The sequence below is a fragment of the Myxine glutinosa genome, chromosome 3 (genome assembly GCF_964187855.1).
Source record: "Myxine glutinosa chromosome 3, kmMyxGlut1.1, whole genome shotgun sequence".
NCBI classification, from domain to species: Eukaryota; Metazoa; Chordata; class Myxini; order Myxiniformes; family Myxinidae; genus Myxine; species Myxine glutinosa.
Window position 1 is genome coordinate 25,655,185 of NC_136263.1, and position 22,011 is coordinate 25,677,195.

Below are 22,011 nucleotides of genomic sequence, written 5' to 3' on the forward strand. Positions count from 1 at the left end.
TAATGCATAGAAATAAATATCACGAAAATTAACAGTCCTATAAATTGCAAAAGTCACAAAAATAAAAATAGGAAGAATAGCAGGGACCTGCGGAATATCCACACAATATAAAATGTGCCATCAAATCCTCATATCCCCCCCCCCCTCCCCTCCCAAACCCCAAGTCCTCACCCCCCTCCCAGCCCTAAGGTGTCAATTCCCTCCCCACTCCAAGCATTCAAATCCCCTCCCCACCCATTCGCAACTCATCAACCCCTCTACCCCAGAAAGTCCTCACCCCTTACCCCCCAAAGCCTCAACCTTCACCTCACAACTCTCTTCCATCTTTGCTTCTCCCACTCCCTTCCTCCCTCAAAACCCACATTCAGTCCTCCCCTCCACTCATAAAAGTAAACCGGCATTCCCACATCGAAACAGCAGAAGATTTAACGCTTTCCCCTCCCCTATCATGCTATCATCAACTTCACAGAAACCACGATCAAAACAGTTACAGCATGGCTCCTACATGTCATGGCCCATCACGGTCGCATGTACAACTCCCAATCCCGCGAGATATGCAGAAACCCCGTGGAATTGCAACTCTTACGTGACTATGAGACCTGAAAACTTCTTCCTGGTGGTGATGCATATGCTATATGCATCATTAAAAGCAAAATAATGACAGTTTGACAAGGATCTGTGCACTCGCTTTTGAGTTGTCCAGCCTGGGTTGGAGTTCCAATCCAGATAAAAACTGTCATCCTAGTGTTTTGCATGCAGTGTGCTACGTCCCTTGCATTTATATTAAGCCAGGTGTCTCGTCTGCTAGCATTAGTTGGTCAACGTTAAATATCACATGGTGTGCTTTGCAATGAGTGTGTGAGCTATTGACGACATCCTGGCGAAATAACACATCCCTTCCACAATAAACACGAAGAAAAATACATAAAATGTCATAGTCCCCGCCGTGGTTTTAGTAATTCTAATGTACGGAGTTAAAGGCTGTCAGTCGGCCATCTTTGATTGAATGACAAAACAAAATCTTCTGCATATGTTTTCTCATGTATTGTCTTTGTGCCAAATTTGAAGAAAATCAAACCATGCATGTACGAGAAATGGTTGGGGACATGTTTGAGTAACAAAATGGCCGGCAGTCAGCCATCTTGGATCTGATCTCGAAAAGAAATGACGGGTATATGTAACTCATCATTCATTATATGTGTGCGAAGTTTGAACAAGATCGGTAAATGCATGTCTAAAAAAGTTTGAGGACATGGTCAATATGGGGTTTTTAACAACTAAAATGGCCGCCAGTCTACCAGTCGGCCATCTTTGATCACATCACAAAATAAAGTGAGGCACACGTGTATGCCGTCATGTGCTGTGCTTGTGCCAAGTTTGAACAAAATTGGACCATGCATATCCGAGAGATTGTTGGAGACGTTTTTATGTAACAAAATGGCCGCCAGTCGGCCATCTTGGATCTGATCTCGAAACAAAATGATGTGCATATGTATACCGCCATGTATTGTCTTTTTTCCAAGTATGAACAAAATCGGTCCATACATCTCCGAGATATAGTTGCGGACGCACGGACGGACAAACGAGACCAAATCCATAAGCCCTCGTTTTGGACTAAGTCCAATGGAGGGCTAAAAAAAAGGTTCGATTTAAGTATTTTAAGGGCTGAGAGACAACGGCAGACATCAGGATTGGGATGACAATGATGCTTAAAGGCGTGAAGAAAGACAGTGCTCCATGGACATGATGATGGATGAGGCATGGGTTTACGACTCATCCAGAGATGGAGAAAGGGCGAGAATGGAAGGCAGACTGGGAGGAATGTGTTTAGAAGTAAGTATGTTGGAAGATTGAACATTTTAAAATTGCCTTTTAAAAAGGTTTAAACTGATGGAGAGAGAGTGCAGGAAGAAGAAGAAGAATCGTTTTTGTCATTTTTAAATTTTATTCCAATAAAACATAATTAGGGATAGTGAAGGAATTAAAGTGAGGTGGTGAATAATGGAAGAGAGATAGTGAAATGTCGTGGGTATGGGAAACAGTTGGGAGAAAGGATAGACCCAAAACTATCCGAGCCGGAGATGCAGGATCAAAATAAAATAAATAGAATGAGCGAAGAATACACAGGAGTGAGCACTCAATACTAAGAACAATTGACACAAACAGAGAACATATAACATCTGCACCAGCACAAACGGATCTAGAACAATTACTGAGCTTTTTGGAAGCAGATCGATCTCGTAGGATCAAGAGAAGCGACCACGACCAGGGGAAAATTAAATGCAATCCTTGGGCCAGAACTATCCCTGGCTGACCCCACAAGATGATGTTAGTATTTGGGACTGTTGTGGTAGTAGTTATAGTAGACGTAGTTATGTATGTATGTATGTATGTATTTACTTCTCCCACTCCTACCCCCCAAGCCCTCTCCCTCCCACAGATCTCTCGATGTACCTGCTCTCAAATGTTGTGCTTGTGTGCTTCCCCCTCTGTCCCCATCTTGTCTACCGCTCCTCTTATTATATGTTTTATGTGTCTGTTTGATTTTTTTTTGTGTGATTAATGTTAGCTCTTTCACGAGCCTCGATCTTGTATACAAAAAAAAAAAAGTATGTATGTATGTATGTATATGTAACATCTGGGAAGACAATGGCAAACTATCCATCAAAACACTTGCCAAGAAACTGCTTCGGCAGTATTGAACCTGCTTTCTGGCAGAACACCAGAACACGAATATGTAACATAATGATATGATTGATCTTTGTGTTATAAGCACCTGCAATTGACTCAATTTTTTACTTTCTGTCAGTTGACTATCAAAATGAGATTATTGCAGTTAAAACAAGAAAGAGCAATCAGAGATTGCAGACCCTCGCCAGTACGTGTTTGTGAGGTGTATTTTGTGGGGTGTTTTTGTACATTCTTTCATTATTTTGTACAACCCCACTTTGATCAGACACACACACGTGACACTTTACGTCCTCTTTATAAAACTGAATTCAGTATTGTATTTTAAATATTTATATATTTTAATGAGGCTGTCCTCAGGGTGTTTTGAGTCCTCAGCATATTTTGGGTCTTCAAGGTCTTTTGGGTCCTCACGGTTTTTGGGGTCTTCTGAGTTCTCAGGATCTTTTTGGTCCTAGGGGTCCTCTGGTTCGTCATGGTATTTATTAAGGATCTTCAGGGTATGTTGGGGTCTTGTTGGTCTTTAGGGTCTTAAAGTTTCTTCAAACGTCCAATGGGTCTCAGCGGTCCAAATTGTCGAAAGGTACATTCCGATAGTACATATTAAATAGACAGGATACCACTGACTTCACACATTACATAATTAATCGATATATTGAAAACTCACATGGCTGGAGAAGATAATATAGTAGTTTCTTCTTCTTCAAACATAACAACTTCTGGCTGCCAGACCATAACACCAATCATATAGAAATTTTAACCAGATGTTCCGCTTTATGACGGATTTAGAACCCTTAAAGAACCCGATGTAAATAAAGTAATTTAGACATTACTTTGAAGTTTCACATCGATCAATTAAGTGGTTCTAGAGATATAATTTTTTTAAGATTTTCGTTCAATCCAATATGGCCACCAAACCATGTGACATATGAATTATTCAAGAGCAGCATGGTGTACGCAAGACATGGGAACATATGGGTGACGTTTCCATTCGATCTGTTCAGCCGTTCTGGAGGAGTGGCTTTTTAAAGCTTTATTCTTCAAAAAATCATAGCCGCCAAACAATGTGACATATGATGTCAGGGTCACAGAACTTTTTGTTCGTCATGGGTATGTGATAATGCATTTAATGTTTTGCTTCAATCTGTTAATCCGTTTCAGAGAAAAAGGGGTTTTTAGTGGTTTTAAGGCTTTTGTGTTAAAACAAATATGGCGGCCGAACCACGTGAGCGATGATGTCATCAATATTTTTTACTCCACCAATTTATCCCCAGATGCCGCTCAAGAAATTTCATCTTGATCGGATGAAGTTTTGTATTGTCGAATTATGATGTCATAATGGGGGCACATATGACATCATCATTGACATTTTATTCCCCATGGAGAGTTCTTTACAATGAGCCATTTTTCTATGCAGCGCTTTTGGAGATATAGAGGTGCAATTTAAGGGTTTTCCAAGATGGCGCCCTTACCACGTGACCTATGGCGTCATAATTACCATTAAAATATTATATAGGAGGAGGTGCACCTATGGTGAAAATGTCCTGTCAATCGGACCAACTGTTGCAGAGAAAAGCATATTTATTCTGTGCAGACCAACAGAAACAGACATACAAACAAACGGACTCAAACCTCTCCTCCGATGAGCGTAAAAATTAAACGAACATTGTATATACTAGCATGGATCGGCTCGCTACGCTCTCCTCACCACACGTCACCACAGAGGCACAGGCTTGTTTTAACTGAGGATAATAACCTGACTGACTTGAGTTGCTGCGTTGTCATGATTTACACCAATCATAATACAAACATTTATTTTGCACAAATTTATTTGTAATATTGGTGATATTATTAATTTGCAATTTATTTGTTATCTAAAAAGGTCTGAGTGATCTAAAGCTCTAAATGGTCAAGGGTCCAAGCTGGCCTAATGGGTCTAAACTCTAAAGCATCTTACAGGTCTTTGAGATCTTAAGGGTCTTCGTGGTTTTTAATGGTCTTTGGGGTCTTTGTGTCTTTTAGGTCTTCTGGGTCTTTTAGGGGCTTTGGGGTCCTTGAGGTGTTTTAGTTATTTTGGTTATTCAGGGCCTTTTGTGTCCTCTGGGCTTTTAGGCTATTTTGCATCATCTAGGTATTTAAGGGTATTTGTGGTATTTTGGGTCCTCGAAGTCTTTTGGACCCTCTGGGTTTTTGTGGTATTTTGGGTCATCGGCTTCTTTAAGGGTCTTCAGGGTATTTTGTGTATTTTGGGGTCTTTTGGGTATTTGGGTCTTGGGGGTATTTTGGGTCATCGGGTTCTTTAAGGGTCTTTTGGGTCTTCAGGGTATTTTGTGTATTTTGGGGTCTTTTGGGTATTTGGGTCTTTGGGGTGTTTTGGGTCTTCGGGGTCTTTTTGGTCTTCAGAATCTTTTTGGGGAATTTTGGTATTTGGGATCTTGGGAATCTTTAAGGGTCCTTGGGGTCTTCAGTGTCTTTTGGGTCTTGAAGAGTCTTCGGGTTATTTTGGGTCCTCTGGGTCTTTAAGGGAATTTTGGGTCTTTAGAGGTCTTGGTGGTCTTAAGAGTCTTGGGGGACTTAAAGTCTTCAAAGGTCTAAGAGGTCTCAGCAGTCTAAACTCCAAAAGGTTGAAAGGTATATTCCAACGGTACGTAATTAATAGACAGGATGCAACCGATGTTCAAATAGTACATAATTGATAGATATATAGTCACACAGCTTTACCACTGCTTCACAGATCGTGTTTTACGGTTTTATATACTTTCACACCCGTTCCCTTCGGGGGTGGCAGGAAGGTTCATTCCCCTCTGGGACATGTAGATTATAGTAGATCTATGGTCGGGCCTCAAGAACATCGGGGTGGGGAGTAGGGGAAAGGGAGGGGGTGTTCATTTACACCCCTTGGGGAGGTGGGATATTATTAGTATTAATATTGGTTTGTAATAACATTAATATTACTAGGGCATGCCCGTACTATATATATATCTAAAAGTATATCCCCCCCCCCCCCTCTATTTACATGCAATGGTTTGGTCCAAAGCTAACGGCTTGCGAGTACGGTGACAATCCCCCCCCTCTATTTACATGAAATGGTTTGGTCCAAAGCGAACGGCTTGCGAGTACGGTGACAATCCCCCCCCTCTATTTACATGAAATGGTTTGATCCAAAGCGAACGGCTTGCGAGTACGGTGACAATCCCCCCCCCCCCCCCCCCCCCTCTATTTACATGAAATGGTTTGGTCCAAAGCTAACGGCTTGCGGAGTTTGGTAAAGAAATCGCCATCGCGTGCACAAATGCGCAGGAAAGCGAATGAATCGCAAATTAGTTTTAATTAGTTTTAAAACATAGTTTAACGCCCGAGCGAGTTTAACGCAATCGCATCGCAAAGCGAAAGAATCGCAAATTAGTTTTAATTAGTTTTAAAACATAGTTTAACGCCAACATAGCGCCAACATAGTTTGCCGACGGGAAATAAATGAATACGCTCTCAAATGTGCCGTCCGAGGCAGAGTCTGTTCGCCACGTTCGGCACACGTGATAGCTCGCTGCTCTCTGATTGGTTGAATCGTTTTTTGGACATAGCTCGGTAAGTACTTCTCCGATTAATATGAAACCTTGAAAAGGCACATCCTCGGGTCCCCAGCAATATACCTGGCAAGTTTCAAGTATATCGGACCGGTAGTTGTCGAGAAACAGCGGTCGCATACACACACACACAGACAGAGATTAGTGGAATTATAGATAGATGCTATCATATTTAGTGTTGTTGGTAAGTTTGTTATGAGAAGCGTCCTTCGAAAAACGCCCCGATAAAACTATCTTAACACAGATATACACCGCAACCCCCTTGGTGGAGAGAACCCCCTTGGTGAAGGGGAGGCACATTACTTCCCTACAACCTTCATTGTGTGACAGTTAGTGCTCCTATCAAGTTTCGTTGAGATTGGATAATTAACGACCGAATTATCGCGGTCAAAAATCGTCAGACAGCCAGACACCAAATTGCATATTTTAGTATGATGACTAGCACACCTGTTCCCCATGGGAGTGACAGGAAGGGTCATTCCTCTCTGGGATATATAGATTACAGTCGATCTACGGTCGGGCCTCAATAACTTTGGGGGTGGGGGAGGGATGTGTTCATTTACCAAGTTTCTTGTGGAGCGCTCGTCAAGTGGCTTAAGCATTTGAGCAAGCATGCCATTCAAAACCGTTGATAAGGACCAGCCAGCTTGGCAAGCGCAAGCTAGATACTTGGTAACTGAACACACCCCGGGTTTCCTCCCTTTCAGTTTCGTGTCAAACAGTAGCAGTGACTGCTTCAAAAAGTCACCACGATAAAAAAGCCCCGTTAGCGGTAGGGTCATGATATTAACCTTTGTGGGGTATATAGATTACAGTAGATCTTTGCTCAGTTCCGTAAATAAAATTTGCCTCACGCATGTCGGAATTCCTCCAAATTTCTTTCAGTTTCATGTTAAACAGCATTAGCAACTGTTTAAAAAAAGTAATCAAACATGTTTGTGGTTTATAATATTTTTTAATTCTGGTAGAGGTGCTTCCATGGAGCATCACAATAGGCTATTAATAAACATTGGCACGGTGTTTGGTCAAGGAAGAAACACCTCTTGGGGAGGTGGGATATTATTAGTGTTAATTTTGTGGTGTTTTTAACATTAATATTATGCTTTTGTTATTTTGTTATTTTCCAAGTGTCCTTGGAAAAACGTCACGATAAAGCAATCATAACACGGATATACAACTCAACATGCAACCCCATTGGCGGGGACCCCCCCCCCCCAGAACCCCCCAGGTGAGGGGCAAATTAATTCACTCCAACCTCCATTGTGTGACCCTTACTCCTTAGTCCCCCTGTTAAGTTTGGTTGAGATTGGATAAGTAACGACCGAGTGTATCTTAGTCAAAATCGTCAGACAGGCAGACAGACACAGACAGACACCAAATTGCATATTTTCGTATGAATCGAGAGTTCATAGACCACCTTTCCTCATATAACACGTTACCTGTGTTCAAGTCTATAATTCAGTTGAATTAAAACAATGATTTTAAAGGTTGCAAAAAAAAATTATTCTGTAAGTTTACCGCCGTTGATGCAGCGTCTTTTACACCACCTTATTTAACACGTTACATTAGTTCTTCGTACCTGTTGTTTGTGTCCTTTATGGCGTCCTTAAAAACAGCAAGTTTCCTGTTTGGAATGATTTTGATTTTGTTTAACTGCCTGACAGATGGACAGAGTAACAAAGTATCTCACTCCTCTCCGCATATGCACGATCGAGACAAATTCATAGCCAAAGTGTGGTAAAATTACAAGTTTGTTTTCGGATTCGTGTTCAAAATATAACATTCAATTGAAATTAGTTGCTCTTTAATCATAAACTGACATTTGTAGACAGACGGACAAAGTTAACCATTTGCTTAACCACACTTTTCGCTTCGTGCGCGCGGGTAATAACAAAATCCTACCCGAATCAGCTCCACTCTCAAACATCAGGCCTGGCCAGGCAGTTCGGAAAAAAACCTGGAGCAAAATGCACCGCTACTGATCCCCACAAGAAGGTGGAATTCATTCGAGTCATCAAATAGATCCTGCCTTATAAGGCACGAGGTCACATGACAACGCTAACAAGGCCGATCTGTTGTTTGCAACCTTAGGTGATTATTCCTGGTGTTGGCTTAGCGGTTAGGGTGCCGGCTTGGGATCCTGGGTTGGAATCCCGGTTTATTCGCTAAATTAACGCCAGGGGAGTTGATTCAGCCTGTCATCCTTCTGAGGTCGGAAAATTGAGTACCAGTTCACTGTGTGTTGCAAGAGTTGACCAACAGGGTTGGCGGCAGGAAGGGCATCCGGCCATAAAACATTGCTTCAAAAAGGGGACCACGGTGCCCGAAAAAGGCCAACCCCCGCTCTGTGGGGGAAAATGGCCTGTAAAGGTGGTTCTTCTATATATCACTATGTAATGGTTTTTCATAAAGCCCAACAGGAAAAGATAAAGCATATAAAAAAGCATCCTTGATAGGAGTATAATTTAATTAAATTGTAAAAAGCAATTATAAAAAAAACAACATTTCTTGAAATCACCAAGACATGGATTGAGGTATCCCAACCACCCTGGGAAGCAAGGAAAAGCCGACGTGTCGGGCGTTAACCCTTCGTCACACAATCGCTTCCACGATTGAAGATTCCATCATGTTGGCAAAAAAAAAACAATTCTCATTTGCAGCTGTAGATAAAGCCATCACCATGAAACCATAATTTCAACATAATCATATAATAATGCAAAATTCGAAGAACTGTATCACGGCAAGTGGAACCAATGAGTTGTATTTACAACAACTTCACCATTTAACCTGTAGCGATGCTCAACGTGACATCTAGAACCATTCTATCAAACCAAATGGTACCAAGAGAGCAATATGCCACATGTGGGGTTAAAGGGTCCAATTATGATGATGTAATGCAAGCGTTTCTGCTTTGTACATGATACATGGCTTAATCATAGTAAGTGCATCCTACATTACCGTTACTATGTACAAGCTTCCCGTGTAAAGTCTATATGGTACATTTGGTGAAGTTTCTGGGTTGGCGACCGTTCAAACTCCAATACGCTACATGCAGAGTGCTTATAAGGCCGTCTCGTGCGCACATTCTCAGCACAAACTTAGGGAACATCCACATGGAGGAGTCTTGTCCTGTCCTAGAAACTTCACCTATGTCCAACAATGTCCTAGAAACTTCAGCATGGCTGTTCTAGAAAGGCGTCATTTATAGGATGACCGTGGTACGATTTGACAAAGTATGCGTTTGAAGGCTTTGCGGAAATCCTGGTTGAAGACGGTGTAGATCAGTGGGTTGAGAGAGCTGTTGCAGTATCCAAACCAGAAGAAAACGTTAAAAAGCATGTCTGGTGCATGGCAACCGATGGCGGACAGGCAGTAGGTGAAGAAGAACGGAAACCAGCACAGTACGAAGACACCCATGACCACTGCGAGTACAAACGTGAAGCGCTTTTCCCGGGCGGCAGTCAGCTTGCGTCGAAGGAGTTTGGCTCCAGCAGAGGGGTTCGGGCGCAGAGCACCTGGCTCTTCATCTTCCGACCTGAGGAAACCGCAGTCCTTGGCGTCACAGTCCTCGTTAACGCTCCAGGTTCTGACTGCGTGGAACCCGCTTCCAGTCATTGCTGATACTTTTGGCGTATTCTGGGACTCTGGTTCAACGCAATTCCCATTGGAAATCTCGAAGACGGTGCCGATGGGCTTTTGATAATGGCTGCTGTTTGTGCCATCGACAAGCTTCATGGCCAGTCCGTCAGAGTTCTCACCCTCTGTGAGCACCACCTGTTTCCTCCCATTGGAGGAACTTGGGGACATCTCACCGCTTTCCATGGGGTCCTGGAGCACGTTCCGAACGCCCTGCCGAGATGGGCCACGATCCGATTTCTGAGGCTTTCGTGCACGGACCCCGGAGCGGACCGAAGAGCGGCGCGCACGACCCTTGGCCACTTGGTATATCCGTGCGTACACGAGCATCATGACGAGGCACGGTACAAAGAACGAACCGATGCTGGAGCTCAGCACATACCAGCTGTTGGAATTGAGCTCGCACTTTGGGAACAGAGCCTCCGAGGACTTCTGTGGGTCCATGAGGAGTAGTGGAGGGAAGGAGATAATGGCCGAGATGATCCACACGCTCACGATGACGCAGCGCACGTGGCGTGGGGTACGCTTCAGGTTGTAACGCACAGGCTTCGTGACAGACCAATAACGGTCGAGGCTGATGGCGCAAAGGTGCGCAATGGACGACGTGCACACTAGCACGTCGACGCATAGGTATAACTGACAGCAAAGATGTCCGAAGTACCAATAACCCATGAGCTCGTTGGCCAATGAAAAGGGCATGACCAGCGTGGCCACCAGAAGATCCGCGGCCGCGAGTGACACCAGGAACTGGTTCTGCACGGCCTGGAGGGACTTACTCGTGGAAACGGCGATCACCACCAGGACGTTCCCAAATATCGTGGCGAAGATGATGAAGCCCACGAGGAGCGCGAGTCCAGCGACGGTAGCGACCGAGTGTGGCATAGCCAAGGCCGTGCCATTGTGAGCGGTCGAGTTGTCCTTGTCGACCGCTTCCATTGCCGACGGTCACTGCTGAAGTGTCGCTCTTCACCCCCCACTGCCTCGTGGTGGGAACGATCGAAATGGCTCGTCGCCAGGCCGGACGGCACACATCGTCCTAGGCAGAGACTGCGGAGGGAAAAAGAAACCGTGGGGAAGTCACATCCTTTTACAGATCGAATGACTCGTGTTACAGAACAGATGGAAACATTTTTAGAGGCCCGTGAATGGTCTTACCCAAATTTTTCAAAACAAGCGGCGATACAAGTGACTTCTTGCTGGAGGACAGACTTGTCAAGGACTACTTATAATCAACTCTAACACCGTCTCAATACAAATATCAAAGTACCGAGTTTTTGGTGGACGCTTGAGAGGAGTGTGGGGAGGACGGCGGCCGCTGAAATTGTTTTGAACCGAGGAGGTGTGTGGAAGGAAAGGCGGGTGGAGAATGAAGGTTTGGAGGAGGGATCAAGGGGGACCTGAGAGGGAAGGGAACTGAGGGAGGAGGCGGATCGTTCAGGATATAGGCCTACCTCCCTCTTGGCGGTAGCATAGCTCAGCGACACGGCCGGTCTCTCTCTGACCCTGTCCGGTTGGGAGGTATAATGTGCTCCACGTGATGCATGATCCATTCCCATGGGGCATGACCTTGTGAGAAAGGACGAAGTGAATGCACATACATACAGTGTATGTGTAACTTATTCGTCACGCACTCTGTCCCCTGCACTACCCTCTCCCCAATCACAGGAGGCATCTTAGTGAGAGTTCAACACTTGGGTCGCCACACAATGAGTGGCACCGCCTATTGAAAACATCCTTTATATAAACAAGGTGATCGTCTATGTCTGGGCGTTGCATAGGGTGTTCACCTGCCCATTAGGATGATGTTACCTTGATTGGGGTATCGCTCTATGTAAGCTCATATAGGGTGTTCACCTGCCCATTAGGATGGTGTGTCCTCGAGTGAGGTCTTGCTCTACGTAGGTTCATATAGGGTGTTCACCTGCCCATTAGGATGGTGTTACCTTGATTGGAGTATCGCTCTAAAAGGTTCATATATGATGTCCAATGAGAGCTTCTAATACGACATTTCCTGATGTGTTTCACATGTCCTTGTAATGACATCAAGTCTGTTCAAATCGGATTTAAAATGTCCTGTTTTGCGTTAAGCTCACAAAACAACGTTCAAAATGCGTTAGGGCAAAAGTACAACCGCGCGGTGAGGTTTAGGGTCAAATATAGGAAAGGTGCGCGAAACGTATGGCATTGGGTGCAGCACTATATGTACTGAACCTGGTCATGGATCACTGAACCTTATTTATAAACATGCCAAGTGCTTCAGGTGGCCGCACCACGTGTCTCGGTACAGCTTCGGGATACATGATGTTCACTTACCAATATCTCCATCCACTGTGCTATGTGCAGCATGACCGGAATGCACGGTTCTCTGTGGAGCATGACCGGAATGCACGGTTCTCCGTGCAGTATGACCATAATGCACGGTTCTCGGTGCAGCATGACCGGAATGCACGGTTCTCGGTGCAGCATGACTGGAGTGCACGGTTCTCGGTGTAGCATGACGTAATGCACGGTACCGCGGGGCAGCGTGCCCATAATGCATGGTTCTTTGTCCAGCATGACCGTAATGCATGGTTCTTTGTGCAGCATGACCGTAATGCACGGTTCTTGGTGCAGCATGACCGTAATGCACGGTTCTCGGTGCAGCATGACCGGAGTGCACGGTTCTTTGTGCAGCATGCCTTAATGCACGGTTCTCGGTGTAGCATGACGTAATGCACGGTACCGCGGGGCAGCGTGCCCATAATGCATGGTTATTTGTGCAGCATGACCGTAATGCACGGTTCTTGGTGCAGCATGACCGTAATGCACAGTTATCAGTGCAGCATGACCGCAATGCACGGTTCTCGGTGCAGCATGACCCTAATGCACGGTTCTCGATGCAGCATGACCGTAATACACGGTTCTTTGTGCAGCATGGTCGTAGTGCACGGTTCTCTGTGCAGCATGACCGTAATGCACGGTTCTCTGTGCAGCATGTCTCTAATGCATGGTGCTTTGTCCAGCATGACCGTAATGCACGGTTATCTGTGCAGCATGACCGTAATGCATGGTTCTATGTGCAGCATGTCCGCAATGCACGGTTATTTGTGCAGCATGTCTGTAATGCACGGTTGTCGGTGCAGCATGTCCGTAATGCACGGTTCGCTGTGCAGCATGTCCGTAATGCACGGTTCTCTGTGCAGCATGTCCGTAATGCACGGTTCTCTGTGCAGCATGTCCGTAATGCACGGTTATTGGTGCAGAATGACCGTAATGCACGGTTCTCTGTGCAGCATGTCCGTAATGCACGGTTATTGGTGCAGCATGACCGTAATGCACGGTTATTTGTGCAGCATGACCGTAATGCACGGTTCCTTGTGCAGCATGTCTGTAATGCACGGCTCTCGGTGCAGCACGCAAATTTAATACCACTACAGCGTTGGGGAAAGCCTAAAGGGAAGGAGTCGCAAACACCGAACTAATAATTACATACATATGTGAATAGAGCGCTTCATAGCTTTGATCCAGGTTCAGTGGTTCACAGACCCATCTCCCCCATTTTGTAAACTTTCCTCTTCCCCGAGGCATTCTCCCTCCGCCCCCTTTCCCCTCCTCCCTGCCCCCAACCCCATGTGCTCGCGTCCGGTTATTTTCACACAATAACAAAGTACAACAAATCGCATCCGTTCCCAGCGGTCCAAAATAACAAGTGCACAATGCGTGTGCGTCGGAGCGCACGGAGGATATCCGTGAACGAAAATGGTGCGGTGTCTGCCACTGCACGTCCGTGCCAAGACCCGCACCCGCGAAAGCGACACCTGAAGTCCAGAATATTTATTGCTGTTTCACAGGTGTTTCCTTGTTTACTGGAACGGCATGCATAGGGATGAATACAAAAAACAACCTGTCCGTCACTTCGAGCTCCGCGAAAAATCACTGATTGGTTTAGTATGCACTCACACAAGCTCTCCTGTACGTACTCAGACGCTGGGACAATGTACAGGTGCACGTGATGACATCACGGAATAGCCTGCGACGCTGAGACAATGTACACGTGCACGTGATGACATCACGGACAGTCTGCGACGCTGAGACAATGTACACGTGCAGTCGTGCACGTGATGACATCACGGGACAGTCTGCGACGCTGAGACAATGTACACGTGCAGTCGTGCACGTGATGACATCACGGGACAGTCTGCGACGCTGAGACAATGTACCTGGGCACGTGATGACATCAAGGGATAGTCTGCGACGCTGGAACAATGTACACGTGATGACGTCACAGGATAGTCTGCGACGCTGAGACAATGTATACGGGCACGTGATGACATCAAGGGATCGTCTGAGAAGCCTAGACAATGCACACGTGATGACGTCACATGATAGTCTGCGACGCTGAGACAATGTACACGTGATGACGTCACAGGATAGTCTGCGACGCTGAGACAATGCACACGTGATGACGTCACAGGATAGTCTGCGACGCTGAGACAATGCACACGTGCTCGTGAAGACATCACAGTTTTATCGCAAGTCGCGGCATCACTTGCACGTTTAATCGCAGCATCGCAGCTCACAGAATATGTTGCTGCAACTTCATGAAAATATCGGCAGGGGTGAGGGGCAGAGGAGGAGGGGGAAGGGGGTGGGAGAGGGATAAAACAAATGGACATTGTGCAATGATAATTCTGATATTTCCGTGGTGTTTTTAAAACAACACCAAATAATGTTTTCATGACATTTGGGGACAACCTTTTAAAAATGGTTTTTAGCTGGGACTAGCCGACTCATGACATAAAGCACGAGACTTGTGAGTTGTGAAGACGATTCCATTTAATTCGGCCGACAGACTGCGCATCATTGTATGCAAATGAGTTAACTGCACGGCATTGTATGCAAATGAGTTAACTGTGATTCATTGTATGCAAATGAGTTAGCTGCACATCATTGTAAGCAAATGAGTTAACTGCGCTTTATTGTATGCAAATGAGTTAACTACACGTCATTGTATGCAAATTAGTTAACTGTGCTCATTGTATGCAAATTAGTTATCTTCGATCATTGTATACAAATGAGTTATCTGTGCATCATTGTAAACAAATGAGTTAACTGCACCTCATTGAATGCAAATTAGTTGGCTGCACATCGTTGTATGCAAATGGGTTAGCTGCACCTCGTGGCATGCAAAATGAGTTAGCTGCACTTCATTGTATGCAAATGAGTTAGCTGCACATCTTTGTATGCAAATGAGTTACCTGCATGTCAATGTATGCAAATGAGTTAGCTGCACCTCTTTGTAAGCAAATGAGTTAACTGCACCTCATTGAATGCAAATGAGTTGGCTGCACATCATTGTATGCAAACGAGTTATCTGCATCGCATTGTACTCAAATGAGTTACCTGCAAGTCATTTTATGCAAATGAGACAGCTGTGCATCATTGTAAACAATTGAGTTAACTGCACATCATTGTATGCATATGAGTTAACTGCACGTCAATGTATACACATGAGTTAGCTGCGATTCATTGTATGCATATGAGTTAACTGCACGTCAATGTATACACATGAGTTAGCTGCGATTCATTGTATGCAAATGGCTTACCTGCACATCATCATATGCAAATGAGTGTGCTGCACATCGTTGTATGCAAATGAGTTGGTTGCACCTCATTGTATGCAAATGAGTTGGTTGCACCTCATTGTATGCAAATGAGTTACCTGCACATCCGTGTATGCAAATGAGTTAACTGCGCTTCACTGTATGCCAATGAGTTAGCTGCACCTCTTTGTATGCAAATGAGTTACCTGCATGTCAATGTATGCAAATGAGTTAGCTGCACCTTTGTATGCAAATGAGTTACCTGCATGTCAATGTATGCAAATGAGTTAGCTGCACATCATTGTATGCAAATGAGTTGGCTGCACATCATTGTGTGCCAATGAGTTCGCTGCATCGCTTTGTATTCAAATGAGTTTCCTGCACATCATTGTATGCAAATTACTTACCTGCACTTCATTGTATGCAAATGAGTTAGCTATGCATCATTGCATGCAAATGAGTTAGCTGCACCTCGTTGCATGCAAATGAGTTGGCTGCACCTCATTGTATGCAAATGAGTTACATGCATGTCAATGCATGCAAATGAGTTAGTTGCGAGGCATTGTATGCAAATGAGTTAGCTGCACCTCATTGCATGCAAATGAGTTAGCTGCACTTCATTGTATGCAAATGAGTTAACTGCACATCAATGTATGAAAATAAGTTTGCTGCGATTCATTGCGGGCAAATGAGTTCGCTGCGATTCATTGCATGCAAATGAGGTAGCTGTGCAGCATTGCATGGAAATGATTTAACTGCAGGTTGTTGTATGCAAATGAGTTAGCTGCGATTCATTGTATGCAAATGAGTGAATGTTCAAACAATTGGTGGTAACTAGATGGTATTCATAGAATACTTACATAGAATACACAATCGCCCTGCGCAGTCAACTTGGTGTGAGCCAACTCTTCTGTTTTTGAACGTTTCTTTTTTTAAAATCCAATATGGCTGTCAGACCACATGAGCGATGACATCATAAATTTATATTCTCTAATATAATTGTTGCATAGATCATGCTCAATAAATTTCAAACTGATCAGACTAAGCGTTGTCCCTGTCGAATTTTGACGTCATAATTATGGCACCAATGACGTCATCGTTAACAACACCTATTCCCCATATGGATTTCTTTACAATGAGCCATGTTTCAATTTTTTCCATCGAGTGGTTTGGGAGATATCGTGTAACGTTTTTCCAAGATGGCGCCTGTACCACGTGACGTGACGTCATAATATTCACTAAAATATTCTAAAGGAGGAGGCGCTCCTATGGTGAAAAATTCATGTCAATCGGACCAACGGTTGCCGAGAACATGAATTTTTAAAATGCAGACACGGCACACACTTTACTTTACTGAAATGCAGACACGTACGTACCTGAATGCTTAACCCCGCTTTTCGCTTCGCGAGCGCAGGGTAATTACCACCTTTTACCCACTATAGACCAGGAGCCCAGAAGGTTTATTCAAGTGAAAAGCGCCGAAGCAACTGACCAAGTGGGTTGAAAGGGTTCTACCCCCACATCACAAAAATGCATTGCTGCCGGGTCAGTGCGGGTGCCTTCCCGCCCAAATCGCCCAAAATAGGGACGCCATTACCGAATATCCTATTTTCATCAATATCCGGAAAACTATACATGGCAGGATCACAAATCTGGTGTCTACACCCATGTTTTCATGGCCAAACATTACAAAAATGCAGTTTTCTCCTTAGTAAGGGTCATATTTTTCCCGCCCAAAAGCGCCTAAAGTAAGGAAACAATTGCTGAAATCCTACTTTCCTCAATATCTGGAAAACTATACATGAGAATATCACAAATGATGTGTCTACGCCCATGTTTTCATGGTCACTTATTACATTGCCAACAATTGCAGTGCTTTAAAAATGACTAAATTCACCATGTATTATCTAAACAATGGTGTATTATATTGTACCGTACGTGGTGTTATGTAACATGTCTTGATTTTATTGCAAAATTTGCTATACTAGTTGCACCAATGTTTTTGATTTCCTTAAACCCCAAGGAACACAGCTGGGTTGGTGTCCTTTTTTTTCTATTATTCCAATGGTGGCCATTTTGAATTTCACAATGTCCGCCATTTTTACATAAAAATAACTATATCTCAGATTCTAGTACAGCATCTAGTACAGTTATTTTGGTGCCAATGGGTAGGTTTATGGGATCAAATAATTCAAATTTACCATTATTTCCAATGTTGCTGAGTATCCATCTGCCAAAATTCAAGATGGTGGCCAAAATGGCTTCCAAAATGGACGCCACAGCAGAAAAAAAAAATTCTGCCAGCTTAATGACTGTGGGGGAAAAAACGTGACCATGATCACGGAAGATGGTGAGAATACGAAATTATTAAATTAAATTGGACACATCTGGGTATCCGTAGTAAAAAAAAAAACAACAGCTTTAGAGGGCAGCACAGTGACTACAGGCTTTGTTTACTACAACCATCAGCTCATCTAATTGGGTGGAAGTTCTGCGTGCCATTGTTTGTATCAAAAGGTTAAGAAACTACCTATTTTATGGTAAGTCTGCATATTTTGTACATATCATCTTTTGTAGCTCACTGTTGGGACTTAATTGAAAAAAAAGCTCGCTAAAAAGTATTTAACAAAGAAACATTGTACATGTAGTTACAATTTTTATTTGTAAGCTTATACCCTTCATGGCAAAATTGATCACCATGCTGTTCCAAACCCAAGAAAAAGTCATAGCTTTAAAAAGTAGTCATATGAGAACATTTCAACAATGCTCTTATTTCCAAAAAGTTGGTCAGCCATTATTACTGGTGAGGTCTGGTAACATTCTGGTGAGGTCCACCGATACGGACGTCTTCATCATTCTGCTTGGGCTCTCTGGAAGGTCGGAAGGGATCAGCATCATCATGGACTATGGATCTGGAAACAACCGAAGGTACATCTGTGTCTCTAAAGTAGCTGCCATTCTTGAGAAGAAACAGCCTGGGATAACTGAAGCCATCATCGGCCTTCATGCCCTGACTGGTTGTGATTTCACATCATGTTTCTTCAGAAAGGGCAAAGTTAAGCCCCTCCAGCGGATAGAATCAGATCCAGCTCATATGATGGCATTGTGATCTCTGACTTCTGAGGAAGTAGACATTCCAGGTGTTACCGCCTTTGTCTGCTCGCTGTATGGGTTCAAAACCTCCGACATTAATGAAGCCAGATACAAGGCATTCATGCGCATGAGTGGTGGTAATGAGAAGGAGCCCCTTGCCAGAATCAACAAGATAAACTGTGCTTCTCTTCCCCCGTGCCGCAAGACACTTGGTAATCATATCAAAAGAGCCCGATATGTGGCAAGAATCTGGAAGAGGGCTGACCAGACTGATCCAATAGGTGGGGCAAGTCCCACAGACTATGGATGGAAGTTGAGTCAAAACTGCTTTGAACCAGATTGGTACCCAGGAAGTGCAGTACCAGAGTCCCTCACAGGCCTACCTACGGATGACGGAGACAGAGTTGGAGCAGCTTCCGTAGATGACGAGGAATCAGACGTCGATCGTACTTGGAGTGAGGACAGCAATACCAGTGATGAGAGTGATGGAGTAGACACGTAAAAATGCAGAGATGTCAGAACAACTAGTGTCATTGAACAGTACTATTTTCCTTCTGAAGGACAATGACTCTGCAAGTTTTGAGTTAAGGACACAAGTTGGATGGAAATATCATAATACTGTACACCATTGTTGAGGTAATGCATGGTGAACTAGATATTTTAAACACTGTAAATGTTGTCAATGTAATGACTGACCATGAAAACATGGGTGTAGACACCAGATTTGTGATACTGCCATGTATAGTTTTCCAGATATTGATGAAAATAGGATTTTCGGTAATGGCGTCCCTATTTTGGGCGATTTGGGCGGGAAGGCACCGGCCCTGACCCGGCAGCAATGCATTTTTGTGATGTGGGGGTAGAACCCTTTCAACGCACGTGGTCAGTTGCTTCGGCGCTTTTCACTTGAATAAACCTTCTGGGCTCCTGGTCTACTATGGAACAAAATTACATTTGGAATATTAGTCCACTCCCTACCCTGGCATTTGAGCAAGGAGGATAGATAGCCTTGTTCACTCTGTGCACTCTGTTCTAAGCTCGAGTTTGAATCCCGACCCAGATATAAACTGTCATGGCGGTGTTTTACAGGCAGGGTGAGTCATCAAATCCTCGGATGGACGTTAAACTGGGCGTCCCATCTGCTGGCATTAGTTGGTGGATGTTAAAGATCCCACGGTGTGTCTAACGAAGATTAGGCGAGCTCTCTTTAGAACCCTAGATATAAAAAATGGTATGCATAGAATACTTACCCCGTGCAGTAGACTTGATGCGAGGCAACTCTTGTTTTTTAAGGTTTTTTTTTGTCCACCGTCGCACCACGGAGCGAAAGGGGGACTATGGTTTAGCCCTCCGTCCGTGTGTGCATGCGTGCGTACGTGCGTGCCTAAGCGAAGGACCGAATTCTAATTTGGTGTGTGGGTGCAACCTACGTCAATATCCAAGATGGCCGCCGCCATGTATGTCTGACGCCACGTATGTCTGAACCTTGTGACCAGAATATCTTGAAAAATAAGCGAAGTACCAACTTCTAATCTGGTGTGTGGGTGTATCTAGGCATAAGGAAGAACCCTATTGAAAATTGGGTTGCCACATCAAAATCCAAGATGGCCGCCGCCATGTATGTCTCAACCTTGTGAGCGGAATATCTTGAAAAATAAACGAACTACTAACTTCTAATCTGGTGTGTGGGTGTATCTAGGCATAAGGAAGAACGCTATTTAGAATTGGGTCGCCACGTCAAAATCCAAGATGGCCGCCGCCATGTATGTCTGAACATTGTGAGCAGAATATCTTGAAAAATAAGCATTCTGAGTATTGCGCTGCAATACATGTCCCCTACCGGCAGTCTGTCGTCCGGAAAACTGTTGGGGAATTTACCAAGGGTTATTTATCCACAGGTTCTGAATCGTTCCCAATCGCTAATTACCTCAGGACGGGCTCACCTGTGATTCGCACTCGGGACTTTGATTTATACACCTTGTGGACAGGTCAGCAGAAGCACCATAAATAAGTCCTTGATAAAGAACCTTTCAAGTCGCTAAATATCAGTAATTTATTATATTTTACGGTTCACGATCAATGATCGATGTGTATATATAAATGTTGCTCAGCTTGGCTCCGCCCCTCCCGAAAGCGCGCGCTGTGTCGCGCTGTTGACGTTCGCGAGACGAGGCTGAGGGCGTGCGGTGCGGCTTGAGGAGAACTCTAGAATAAACAAGAGATATCCTTTTTTTTAAAATACTTTCGTGTAATTAACGATATCTGCCAAACCACGTGACCTATCGCAAATTCCAAAAGGACATTTTAGTAGACTGACATGCTGAACAAATCTGTGAAGTTTCCCCTCGATTGGATCAAAAATGATGGAGGAGCTCGGTTTTAAAGGTTCATGCTTAAAAACGTCATAACTCTGAAACCATGTGACGCATGACGTCATGCTCGCTGACTTTTTTGTTCGTCATGGGTATGCGATTCTGCCTGCAAAGTTTGGCCTCGATCTGTTCAGCCATTGCAAAGAAAAAGGGGTTTTCGTGTTTTCACGAAAAACAATATGGCGGCCGAACCACGTGACCTGTGACGTCATAATTACCATTAAAATATTCTACAGACCGAGTCCCTCCTATGGTGAAAATTTTATCTCAATCGGTCCTATTATTGCAGAGAAATTGGTTTTTAAGGAAATTAAAACTTAAAATGGCACTGAGTTAAGGATCATCAGAATTATCAGAATTACCAAAGTTCAAAGTGCCATAACTTTGTCAAAAATGATGGAAACGTCGTGAAGTTCGAACTTGATCTGTATCTTATCATGGGGAAACGATGTGCCACGTTTGAAATCATTAGCATTAAGAGTTTAGAAAAAAAGTCCGGAAAACTGTTCTTTGCATGACGGACTGACGGACTGACAGACTGACGGACTGACGGACTGACAGACTGACGGACTGACAGACTGACGGACTGAGGAACGGCGTGCAAACCTATAGTGCCCTCCGGTGTACACCGGTAGGGGACTAATAAACGAACTACTAACGTCTAATCTGGTGTGTGGGTGTATCGACGCATAAGGGAGAACGCTATTGAAAATTGGGTCACCACGTCAAAATCTAAGATGGCCGCCTTGCGTCTTCCACTTTGTCAACTCACATCACTTCACCGACGGGGGACCTAGGCGTAACGCTTGTTGTCTTTGATCCAATATGGCTGCTAGACCATGTGACTGATGACATCATAAACTAGCACGGCACTCAGTGGAGAGCATACCTCCGTCAGGTGAACAGTTTATGTTTTGTATCCCAGAGTAGACCAGAAAATGATAATACAGAATCACATTTAATCAAAATCATCCGTCCACAACGTTTTGAGATATCCTGCTATTTGTCGTTTTTGGCTCTATATCTCCCAATGGTGAATAATCAAATAAAAAATTA

At 44.1% G+C, this 22,011-nt stretch overlaps 1 protein-coding gene across 2 annotated transcripts; it reads right to left on the reverse strand.

Annotated features, from left to right (window-relative positions):
• Nucleotides 1–8,720: 8,720 nt before the first annotated feature.
• Nucleotides 8,721–11,254, reverse strand: LOC137414223 (alpha-2Db adrenergic receptor). 2 transcript variants are annotated; one of them, XM_068099706.2, is made up of 2 exons: nt 11,176–11,254; nt 8,721–10,955 (listed from the first exon to the last, which is right to left on the reverse strand). In XM_068099706.2, the coding sequence occupies exon 2, from the start codon at nt 10,842–10,844 to the stop codon at nt 9,471–9,473; it is 1,374 nt and encodes a 457-aa protein (XP_067955807.2). In that variant the 5' UTR covers nt 10,845–10,955; nt 11,176–11,254; the 3' UTR covers nt 8,721–9,470. The 2 variants fall into 2 exon arrangements, with proteins under 2 accessions (XP_067955807.2, XP_067955806.2); XM_068099705.2 differs by having other exon boundaries at nt 11,064–11,206.
• Between the last annotated feature and the right edge of the window lie 10,757 nt (nt 11,255–22,011).